This window comes from Cebus imitator, unplaced genomic scaffold, assembly GCF_001604975.1.
Source record: "Cebus imitator isolate Cc_AM_T3 unplaced genomic scaffold, Cebus_imitator-1.0 Scaffold190, whole genome shotgun sequence".
Taxonomy (NCBI): Eukaryota; Metazoa; Chordata; class Mammalia; order Primates; family Cebidae; genus Cebus; species Cebus imitator.
In genome coordinates this window covers 431735-443565 of record NW_016107505.1, presented here as the reverse complement: position 1 = coordinate 443565, position 11831 = coordinate 431735, and the positions used below count along the sequence as shown (strand labels likewise).

The 11831-nt window shown below is 53.5% G+C and overlaps 1 protein-coding gene across 5 annotated transcripts in view; it reads right to left on the bottom strand.

Annotated features, from left to right (window-relative positions):
* BRSK1 (BR serine/threonine kinase 1) overlaps nucleotides 1-11831 on the bottom strand; it is a 25704-nt gene that overhangs the window by 5723 nt on the left and 8150 nt on the right. For 4 of the 5 annotated variants that reach the window (XM_017546552.2, XM_037744995.1, XM_037744993.1 and 1 more), the window contains 13 exons: nucleotides 9865-9981; nucleotides 9751-9784; nucleotides 9602-9670; nucleotides 5158-5304; nucleotides 4677-4708; nucleotides 4018-4188; nucleotides 3593-3690; nucleotides 3168-3327; nucleotides 2882-2942; nucleotides 2070-2439; nucleotides 1625-1673; nucleotides 1416-1539; nucleotides 542-740 (listed from right to left, as the gene is read on the bottom strand). In XM_017546552.2, coding sequence (XP_017402041.1) covers nucleotides 542-740; nucleotides 1416-1539; nucleotides 1625-1673; nucleotides 2070-2439; nucleotides 2882-2942; nucleotides 3168-3327; nucleotides 3593-3690; nucleotides 4018-4188; nucleotides 4677-4708; nucleotides 5158-5304; nucleotides 9602-9670; nucleotides 9751-9784; nucleotides 9865-9981 — 1631 coding nt within the window. The remainder of the gene's footprint in view (nucleotides 1-541; nucleotides 741-1415; nucleotides 1540-1624; nucleotides 1674-2069; nucleotides 2440-2881; nucleotides 2943-3167; nucleotides 3328-3592; nucleotides 3691-4017; nucleotides 4189-4676; nucleotides 4709-5157; nucleotides 5305-9601; nucleotides 9671-9750; nucleotides 9785-9864; nucleotides 9982-11831) is intronic. The other variant, XM_037744994.1, reaches the window with a different exon arrangement.

Below are 11831 nucleotides of genomic sequence, written 5' to 3'. Positions count from 1 at the left end.
AGACGGGGTTTCACCATGTTGACCAGGATGGTCTCGATCTCTTGACCTCGTGATCCACCTGCCTCGGCCTCCCAAAGTGCTGGGATTACAGGCTTGAGCCACCGCGCCCGGCCCTGGATCTACCATCTTAAAGTAATAGGAAGAGTTGGGTTCTCTCCTCTGAGGTTGAGAGGCCTGGGTGGTGCTGCCCTCAGCCACAGTGTATTCTGTGACTCTGGCCAAGTCCACTGACCTCCCTATGACTCAGTTTTCTCCTCTGTAAAATGGGTGATTAGTAACACCTCAGAGGCTGCTTGGAAGCTTCAAGGAGATAATGCATTCATTATTTTCACCGTAAATGCCTGGGGAAATACTGAAGAGAGAATGGGGAAATAGAGGATGGGTTGTGGGGGTTCTGTGTGGGGAGGAGGATCGCAGGGAGTCAGCACCAGCTGAACACCATTTCCTCCTCCTGCTGCTCCCCTCCTGGGCCCCTACGCTATCTCAGCTGTCGTAAACAGTCCCAGCACTGGGCGGAGGGCAGTCTAGCCAAGAGACTCACCGGAGATAAGAGTGAAGGTGACGGAGTAGATGCCGCCACCTCCACTGCCGTCCCGTCTCGGGGAGGGCTCTGGCCCCTCGGAGGAGCTGATGTCCACCTGGAAGCGGACAGGCTTCTGGAAGACGGAGGGGCCGCCACTGGCCTTGTACTCGGCCCTGAAGCTGGTCTGTGACAGCACACTGTGACTCAGGCTGGGGATCTGAGCGAGGTGAGAACACAGGAAGAGGTGAGCCCTGGGAATGGATACCCAGCCCCACAACCAGGTCTGGCTGAGGAACTACAAGTCCCATGAGCCACTGGAGGGAAAGACGGGCAGAAAACACACTGGGAGACCCCTTTGCCTGCAAGGACTTGTAGCTTTCTCTGTCCTATCAGCGATTAATGGAGGAATGGTCAGACAACTAAATCGAAACGTGGCTCTGATGTCTGGGTGACAGCCTCAGCCTCCAAGACCACGTGAAACACTGCTTCCTCCTTTTACAAATGCCACTCATAGCCATATCTGTTACAGAAAGTCTAAGTCCCATCGGTCCCCAAGCAAAAAACCACAGACCAGCAATGGGGCAGCCTTAAAATTGCCTGGGAAGTTTCTTCTGCTAATTTAAAACCTTGCAGTAGGGGAATGGGAACTCACCCATCCTCAGGGACACTATTACCTGGGAAGTGGCAATTCAGGATCCTATCTCACCACTTCCAGGCCTCTGGCCACAATAAATCTTTCCTGCCCACTGACCTCTACCCAACTCTGGCCATAAAACGAAAGCCCGTGAGACCCAGGAGGAAGCCAGGCCTGTGCTAAAGTGGTTAGTCCCAGAAGCTGCCGGGACTTGCAGTTTTGTGGCGGCCGTGATCAACAGGGACCCAGGCCCCTCACCGACAGAAAGGCATGGACAATGTCTGCTTTGATGCTGCTAAGAGGTTTGTCCTTTAGCACGAGGAATATTTGTTCTTCTTTGTCCAGGGAGATGAAGTTCCCGAACCAGGAGCGTTTTGCCAGCCTAAGTGGGAGGGATGGTTGGAGAGGGTTAGGAAGGCGCCAAGGGTACCCTCTCCATCCCCACTTTTCCCTCCCGTTAGACTTACTCTGGGGAGGACTCTGGCGTCAAGCTGGACATCTCCTCAGCGGTAGGGACTGGTAGGGGGGAGGCAGAGAACGTGGTCAATACCTGTCCATCGTCGCAGTTGCCAGCACATAGGTCTACACTGGCCTCCTCCCAGGGGGTCCAGAGCCTGGGTGCAGCCTCGGCCAAGCCATGCCCCCTGGGCGGGGCTCACAAACCACAGGCCAATGGGAGGTGATCCAGAGCCCCGGGGGGCGTGCCTTTCAGTGTCCTACTCCAGAGCTAGAGGCCCCACCTCTCTCCCCAACAGGGGCACGTCTGCTACAAACCCTCTCTTCTCTAGAACCGGGGAATCCAGGTCCCCAGTTCCTCTCTCTCTAGACACGCCAGAGGGACATCCCTGGGACCAGATTTTCGGTCCCTAGCCCTCTCTCCACATTACGACTCAGCAGTTCGTGCCCCCATACCCTGCATCTTGCGCCGGTGAAAGCGAGGGGAGCCCAAGAAGCTGTTTCGGATGGAGTTGAGACGACTCCTCCAGGCGGCTCCCCCGACGCCACCGCCGGGGCTGGGGGGTGGTGTTGTCCCCGGGGTCCCGGTGGGACTGGCCCGGGGCGTGTGCAGAGGTGAGTGCAAGGGGGTCCCGCCGGAGGAGCGCGGGGAGCCTGGAGGACCGGGCAGGGGTGTGGAGCGGGCGCTGGGGGGCGGGGGCTGCTCCCCGGCACCCCCACCCCTGGGGCCCCGAGAAGGCAGCGTCTGCGTTTTGGAAGTCGGGGAGCCCCCACCTCTGGCCTCATCTCCAGCCCCGGGCTCCGGTGAGAAAGAAAAGACCGGACTCTGCAGAGAAGTGGAGACCTAGATGAGCGAGCGGACTACAACTCCCAGGAGGCCCTAGGAGCCCCACTCGCGCACACACACGGAGGCTGGCCCGGTGCACACTGGAACTTGTAGTCCAATTATCCTTCCCAGGCCCCAATGAAGGATGGCAAAGACTTTCTATCACGTTCTTGGCTGAAAACCCAGCCTGTGCAGAGGCTAGTACACAGCAGGCACTCAACTAACCTTTGTAAAATCAGTAAATGAACCCTTCAGGCATGCAATCCTAAGGAGGTAGAAATGGCCAATGGACCAAAATACTTTGGAGGCCTTGGGTCTTTGGCCTTCCAGGGACAAGGAAGCAAGTCTCAAGATTGCATAGGAATTGTTTCTGCTACTCAATCTTTGCTCCATGTCTCCACCCCTTTCCCCTTCTTAAATCCCACTGGGGACCCTGCCTTACCCTTGGGCTGCTTAGAGGGCTGGAGGACAGACCCGTGGAGGCTCCACTGACGCTACGGGATCTGTTTCCAGGATAGATTAAAAAAAAAAAAAAATCAGATGGGAGGATTTCAGAACCCACAGATGTTTCCTCACTTCTACAGTCTTTCCAGGTGAGGAAATGAGGCCCAGAGAGGGGAGGTGAATTGTCCCAAGGGCACAGCACATTTGAAGTAGAGCTGGGGCTAGATTCTTGAACTCCTAGACCCAGGGACTGGGGATCCTCCTGGAGGGACAGGGGCTCCCACCTCTGGCTGTGCTGGGCCATCTCCAAGGCCCGTCGGGTGGGTACAGGGGAGCCACCACCCCCAGCATCCGTGATGCTCAGGACTTCCATGGACTTCCGCTCTGGACGCCGCTTCCCGTGACGGCTCAGCATGGGGGAATCCACACGCTTTCGGGGTGGGTCTGAGGGAGGACAGTTTCAGCCCAATCAAGAAATGGTTTCACCCAGCTGTGCACACTTACAACTGCCTTGGAAACTGCACAGACGGGGAAACAGCCCTAGGTGGAGAGGGGTTTCCATAAATGTCAAAGAGTAAGTCAAGCACTCTAAACCTGGAGGCTCGGAGCCTGCAGCCCCTTCTTTCCTTGGGAATCTGGGGTCTGGGCGCCCAGCCTCTTTCCTTCTTGATACCAGGTGACTGGACCCCCAGCCCTGCTTTCTTCTCACCAACATCATTCCGGGGAGGCAGGTCCTGGTCTTCACAGCTGGGATACCGCTCCTTTCGATCCAAAAGCAGGTAATATATCATCTTTTCTTGGTTCTCCCTAAGACAGAAGGTGGGAAAGGTAGAAGGAGGTAAAAGAGGGCTGAGGTCAGAAATCAGTGCCCAGAGGAGGTCTCCTCCGTTCCCAGTATTTCAGCTCATGATTCCACTTTTCTAGGTATCAGTATGGTCAGTTTCCTGCTTTAGGGTACATCTCAGCCGTGTTGCGCGTTTCTGGGCCGTTTTCCCCGCGGGTTCCATCACTCCCAGGCGGGAGCTTCAAACCACGCCCCGTAGAGAGGCCAAGGTGCCACGCCCAGAGCTCTGCAGGGAGCCGGCGCAGCTCGCCCCACGTGGGTACATGGGTGCAGGGGTCTTGGGGTCTTACTCCTCACTGCGCAGCTCGCGATGCAGCCTCTCGCGGTCCCTGAAGCAGCCCAGTGACGCCATGCTCTCTAGGACGTCGGGGTCCAGCTCTCCATTGGATGGCAGGCTCCGCATGGCTACCCGGCGGCCTGGAGCTGGCTCCAGGCACGGGTCTGGCTCGTGTTTGCCGCCTCTGGGGAAGTGGAGAAACATCACTGGGAACCAGGCTTCCAAGATTCAGCATTCTTTATCTTAGACTCAAGGGTCCTGGACAACAGCCTTCAGGCTTAGAAATCTGAGTCCAGGCCCCAGCCCTTCTCTCTCATACCCAGGAATCCAGACCCCCAGACACTGCCTCCCATCTGAAAGAGTCCAGACCCTCAGCCCCTCCTCACTCAGACCCAGGGATGCAGGCCCCCACCCCCTCCTTCTTCAGACCCAGAAGTCTGGCCCCCAGCCCCTTCTTCCCGGAGATCTGGACTCCTAACTTAGCCCCTCCTCTCTCTGACCCCTAGACTCCTTCTCCAGCTATGTACTCTTCCCCCAGGACCCATAAGTCCGAGTCCCTAGCCCCTTGCCACTCAGTAACCCTGGCATCCCACTCCCCCAGCTGCCTCTACTGCTCTGGTCCCCACCCCTGCTTCCGCCAGGGACCCAAGAGTCCAGTTACCCCATACTCACAGGTACCAAGGATGTTTCTGAATTTGCTCCAGCTGTGAGGGTGGTGAGTCGTAGAGAAGCAGAAGTGAGGTTGTATGCATATGCAGGTGCGCAATGAAAGTTGGTGGTTTTGGGGTCCCTGATCATCTCTCCGCCCACCCCACCAGCGGCAGGATGACCTATCACGTCGCCCTCTAGTGGCGACTGAGTGCATCGCCCTCCGCATCCAGGACCCGCCGCAGTCCTTTGCCGCATGCGCAGTGGCATCCTGTTAGTTTCCATACGCATGCGCCCTCCCGCTGGGGCGCCCGCTTCATTCTTGCGTGGACCCCTCCCCAGTTTGGAGCGGCAGCTTTGTTGGACCTTGGGTTGAGGCTCAGCTGGAGACCCCAGTCACCCCTAGGAATGACGGGTAGGTTCTGAAAACCCATCCCCATGACTTTTGTGGGGCTTCTGTCTTCATCGCCTACTGTTCTCCCCTCCGCCGGTCCCCCCAACTCACACTGAGCCTTTTTTCGGGTTCCACTTCGATCATGCCCCTCAGGAGGCTCTGGCAGTCTGGAGGAATGAAGTGGGGCATGTGGAAGACGCCCCGTTTCACCTTCTCCAGCAGCTGGCGGAGGTTGTCGTCATCAAAGGGCAGAGCCCCCTGGGCACGAGATAACAAGGACCCCTCATTAGCACATTTCACCCTCACCACGAGCACTGAAGGTGGGGAACTACGGTGATCTCCACCTTACCGGCAGGGAAACTGAGGCACAGAGAGGCTCAGCAATTTGCCCAAGGCCCCTAGCAAGTAGCAGCCTGGAGCTCCGCTTAGGAGGCTAGAATTGCAGGGTGGAGGTTGTGTCTTTTAGACAGCTTTCCCCCTACTGCAGTTTTCCAAGGGTTGTCACTCATTCAACAAAAGGTGAGCATCCGTTACGGGTCAGGGATCCAGCAGTGAACAAAACAGGCCTCTCCCTTTGCACAGCTCCAAACAAATAGCTATACAATGACAGCAACTGAGCGAGGCTTATCCCAGGAGGTACAACGGGAGCAGAGACCTGAATGCAGCTGAGCCCTAAATCAATGACTGGTGTCCTTATAAGAGGAGAGGAGGGCGCAGAGACACAGAGAGAACAGTCATGTGATGATGGACTGTTCTCTCCCGGCCCCTCAATTTTGTATTTTTATAGAAGCAGAGATGGGAGTGATGCAGCTGCAACTGAAGGAGCACCAAGGACACCAGACGCTAGAAGAGGCAAGGACCTAGAACATCCTTCCTAGGCATCCTTCCCTAGAACCTCCAGAGGAAGCAGGGCCCTGCTGACACTTTTCTTTCTTTTTTGAAATAGAGTTGCACTTTTGTTGCCCAGGCTGGAGTGCAATGGGGCAATCTTGGCTCACTGCAACCTCTGCCTCCCAGGTTCAAGTGATTCTCCTACCTCAGCCTCCCAAGTAGCTGGGATTACAGGCACGCACCACCACACCTGACTAATTTTTGTATTTGTAGTAGAGACCGGGTTTTACCATGTTGGCCAGGGTGGTCTCAAACTCCTGACCTCGTGATCTGCCCACCTTGGTCTCCCAAAGTGCTGGGATTACAAGCATGAGCCACTGCACCTGGCCTAATTTTTGTATTTTTATCAGAGACCGGGTTTCGCCATGTTGGCCAGGCTGGTCTTGAACGCCCAGCCTCAAATTATCCACCTGCCTTGGCCTCCCAGGTGCTGGGATTACAGGCATGAGCCAGTGCGCCCGGCCCCCTTCTTTGCTTTGAACCCTTATTGTGGAGTTTATACCAGCATGACCTCAGGCAAGTCACTGCTTGGCAATGGGTCATCAGAGCACCCACCTCACAGACTGCATCAGAATGACCTGACCTAATACATTACAGTGCTGGGTCCACAGTCGGGGCTGTTACACACTGGCTACGTGATGCATTCAACCATTGATCACACCCGTACTGCATCCTGCATTCTGATGTAGCCACTAGCAATGAGGCAGGGAACAAAATCACATCCCCGCCTGCCTGGAGCTTGGCCTAGGACACTGCCTGACACACACTTGATGCTCAATTAATAAGCAGAGGTGGAATGAGCAGAGAAGTTGCATTCCAGAGGGGATAGGTAACAAACAAATGAACATAGCATATGAGACCGAGGGAATGCTTCCAATCAGCAGGGCAAAGGTTGGAGGGGGAGGTAAGGTGACCAACCATGGAGGAGTTGGCATTGGAGAGACTCATGGGAGGTGACGCTGTGAGCCTTTGAGGGCTTTTCTGGGTGTGGCAAGCTCCTGGTGGCCCCTGGTATCTGAGGCCTGCGGATGGAGAATAGGGAGATGCAGAGAAGCACCTCTGAATGCTGATCCTGGAGTATAGAACCCTGGGCTTGACTTCTGGTTGCCTGATGCTCTAGCATGGAACCTCAGTTTCCTTTTCTCTGTTAAATGGACATAATGATCCTCCCAGGAAGGGTATGCAATGGATTAAACATTACAACAGGCTGCTCACGATGACTCACACCTGTAATCCCAGCACTTTGGGAGGTGAAGTGGGAAGGATCACTTGAAATGAGGAGTTTGAGACCAGCCTGGCCAACATGGAGAAACCCCGTCACTACTAAAAATACAAAAATTAGCCAGGCATGATCGTGGTCACTTATAATCCCAGCTACTCGGGGGGCTGAGGCAGGAGAATTGCTTGAACCTGGGAGGTGGAGGTTGCAGTGAGCAGAGATTGCGCCACTGCACTCCAGCCTGGTTGACAGAGCAGAGCAACACTCCATCTCAAAAAATAAATTATAACAACAACAACGAGAACACAGTTGATTCTTGTTATTCTCGAGAGTTCTGTTCTATAAAGCCGCCGCAAACTCTCGACTAGTGAACATTGTTAGTCACGGCTACTGGAGGAAATATAGTTAGGTTCCTTCAACCCTCTGGTCACATTTTTGTCAACCAGTCATTACATAACCTTGTTTGTACGTGTTTCTGTTTAAAGACGCCTTTCCCATATACTGTGTCATTGACACTGAACTCACGGCCAGCTGCACTACAAGTCATTCCTGAACAAAGCATACCCATCACAGGGGTTTTCTCCATAAGGGACATCACAGCCTCCCGCGTTCAGGAATGCTAAATGGCACTTCAGAAGCACTTGGCTTCCTGGTCATTTTTAAACAGCGAAATCAGCTGGGTGCAGTGGCTCACGCCGGTAATTCCAGCATCACAGCACCTTGGGAGGCCCAGGCAGGCAGATCACTTGAGGTTAGGAGATCAAGACTAGCCTGATCAACATAGTGAAATCCCATCTCTACTAAAAATACAAAAAATTAGCTGGGCATGGTGGTGTGCGCCTGTAATCCCAGCTACTCTGGAGGCTGAGGCAGGAGAATCACTTGCACTTGGGAAGCGGAGTTTGCAGTGAGCCACGATTGCGCCACTGCACTCCAGCTTGGACAAGAAGAGCGAAACTCCATCTCAAAATAAAAAATAAATAAATAAATAAATAAAACACTTACAATGATAGGTACTATGTTTACTTCCATGGTGCAGGTAAGGACACTGAGGGAAGCTGAGAGAAGCCTACTAAGCAGCTGGGATTACAGGTGCCTGCCACCACGCCTGCCTAATTTTGTATTTTTAGTAGATATGAGGTTTCTTCATGTTGGTCAGGCTGGTCTTGAATTCCCGACCTCAGGTGATCCGCCCACCTCGGCCTCCCAGAGTGCTGGGATTACAGGCGTGAGCCACCGCATGCAGCCTTTATTGATTTATTTTTTGAGACGGAGTCTCACTCTGTTGCCCATGTTAGAGTGCAGTGGCATGATCTCGGCTCACTGCAACCTCCGCCTCCCGGGTTCAAGTAATTCTTCTGCCTCAGCCTCCCAAGTAGCTGGGACTACAGGTGCGTGCCACCATGCCTGGCTAATTTTTATATTTTTAGTAGAGACAGGATTTCCCCATATTGGCCAGTCTGGTCTTGAACTCCTGACCTCGTGATCCGCCCACCTCAGCCTCCCAAAGTTCTAGGATTACAGGCATGAGCCACCATGACCGGCCCTGGGCTTTTAGCCACCAAGTGAAGAACGGCTGAGTTACGAATGTTTTTAGCTGGTCTCCAGAGCACCTTGGCTGTTCTCCCCATGGAGCGCTGAGCCCCAGGAAGGCAGCTCGGAGCTGACCTCATTGCCCCTACTGTCCGTCATGTAGCCTGGTGGTTAAGAGACCAAGGACTGACCCCAGGCCTGCCGCTTATCAGCTGTGTGCCCACGGGCCCGTCACTTCCCCTCTGCGACTGCTGAGAGAATTATGTGAAACAGCATGCTTGGAACAGTGCCTGGCATAAAACACTGCTTCTGGCCAGGCGCGGTGGCTCATGCCTATAATCCCAGCACTTTGGGAGGCTGAGGCAGGCAGATCACTGGGGGGCTGCGACGTGAGCTGCGATGGTGCCACTGCACTCCAGCCTGGGCAACAGAACGAGACCCTGTCTCAAAACCGTAAAAACAAATAAAAATAATAATGAGCTGCTGGGCACGGTAGCTCACAGTTGTAATTCCAGCATTCTGGGAGGCTGAAGCGGTTGGATCACTTGAGGCCAGGAGCTCGAAACCAACCTGCTTAACATGGTGAAACCCAGTCTCTACTAAAAATACAAAAATTAGCTGGGTGTGGTGGTGGGCACCTGTAATCCCAGCTACTTGGGAGGCTGAGGCAGGAGAATCGCTCGAACCCGGGAGGTTGCAGTGAGCTGAGATTGTGCCACTGCACTCCAGCCTGGGTGACAGGGTGAGACACTGTCTCAAAAAAAAATTTTAATAAATAAAAAAATTAAAAATAATAAATAAATACATAAATAAATGTGGGAGGTGACCCCCAGTGAAGATGGAATGTACTGTCCTATGCTCCCAGCAGGTGGGATTGGTCTAGAAATGGCAGGACAGGTGAGGGCGCCTTACCACGAGCAGGGCGAAGAGGATGACTCCACAGCTCCACATGTCTGCCCGGCGCCCGTCATACTTCTCCCCCTGGAAGGGAAGGCCAGTTGTGACTCCATCGTCCTCACTGCCACCGCCACCCCTCTCCCTATCACGCGCCCCTCACTCACCTTAATCACTTCTGGACACGCATAATGGGGGGACCTGAGGGAGAGAGCTGATGTGAGCCTCCAGCCGGCTTCTACGCCCCTGCCCAGGGCCTTGGAAGCCCGGCCCCCACTCACCCGCAGCTGGTCTCCAGGAGGCTGTCCCCCACCTGCAGGGACGCCATGCCGAAGTCTGCAATGCGGATGTTGTTTTTCTCATCCAAAAGCAGGTTCTCGGGCTTTAGGTCTCTGTGGCTGAGACAGCCAGGTGGGGCTCAGGCCTCTTCCTTCCTCCCAGGAGGCCCAGGCCCCACTCACTGGCTCTCACAGTGGAACACTTCTGCATACTTTTTGGTTTTTCAGGGGGTGAGAGACCATTAATTATCATTCATTTATTTTGGTCTGTTTTTAAATTTTCTTTTTAATTTATTTTATTTTATTTTTGAGACAGTCTCGCTCTGTTGCTCAGGCTGGAGTGCAAACACCATCTCAGCTCACTTCAGCCTCCGCCTCCTGGATTCAAATGATTCTCCTGCCTCAGTCTCCGGAGTAGCCACCACATCTGGCCTTATTTATTTTGAGATGGAGTCTTGCACTGTCGCCCAGGTTGGAGTGCAGTGGCATGATTTCAGCTCACTGCAACCTCCGCCTCCCGGGTTCAAGCGATTATCTTGCCTCAGCCTCCCAAGTAGCTGGGATTGCAGGCATGCGCCACCACACCTGGCTAATTTTTGTATTTTTAGTAGAGACGGGGTTTTTACCATGTTGGCCAGGCTGGTCTCAGACTCCTGACCTCGGGTGATCTGCCCTGCCTCAGCCTCCCAAAGTTCTGGGATTATATGCGTGAGCCACCGCTCCCAGCCTTTTTTATTTTTTAATTTTAGAAATGGGCATCACTTCTCCGCCTTTTGGCTAAGATCAAGCGTATTTTTAGAGGTGGGGTCCCACTCTGTTGCCCAGCCTGGAGTGCGGTGGCACGATCATAGCTCACTGCAGCCACGACCTCCCCAGCACAAGTGATCCTCTGGCCTCAGCCTCCTGAGAAGCTGCTACCACAGGTGTGCATCATAACGTCTGGCTTTGGAAACTTTTTATAACACACAATCACAGATGTGCCCAAAACTGGAGAGAAAGTATGAGGAAGCCTGACTTACCCACCTCCCAGCTTCATCCACTGTCAACTTAGGTCCAGTCTTACCTCATTTACGTCCCTTACGTACTCCCCCCCTCGCCCACATTCATTTATAGGAGATCCCAGACGTCATATTTGTTTATCCATAACTATTTGAATATGTACAAAGCAAGATATTTTGAGGTAAAGCTGATACGAAGCTGGTTCTTAAAATCCTTGGTCCCTCTCTTCGGACCTTCCCACCGCTGAACCAAACTCCTCAAGATTTAACGGTTGATGTCTGGGGCGAGAGGGAGTGTAGGATTCTGCAGTTTCCATTTGCCTGGCCATTAACTGGGTCATATTTGTTAAATATGTTGAACATCTCCCCCTAGAGGCCAGGGTTTTAATATCAGGGTTTTGACAGTCTTGTCAATAGGAAGGTGTCAAAATTTAAACAGGGCTAGGTGCTGTGGCTCAAGCCTGTCATCCAGCACCTCAGGAGGCAGAGGCGGGCGAATTACCTGCGGTCAGGAGTTTGAGACCAGCCTGGCCAACATGATGAAACCCCGTCTCTACTAAAAATACAACAATTAGCCAGGCATGGTGGTGGCTACCTGTAATCCCAGCTACTTGGGAGATTGAAACAGGAGGATTGCTTGAATCCAGGAGGTGAAGGTTGCAGTGAACCAAGATTGTGCCATTGCACTCCAGCCTGAGTGACAGCGAAACTCTGTCTCAAAAAATGTTTTTAAAAAACCCAAAACCTGAAAATTTAAATAGGCGGCCTTTTTATCATCAACCTTTACCCCAGGTCTGAGCCCCTTCACCCTGATCCTCACCCCATCTCCGAAACACATCTTAGTGGGAGAGATATGCAGATAAGGGAGGCTAAAAGATGAAAGCATTCATTTTGCACCTTATCAGTTATAAAAATGTTGCGCCGGGCGCGGTGGCTCAAGCCTGTAATCCCAGCACTTTGGGAGGCCGAGGC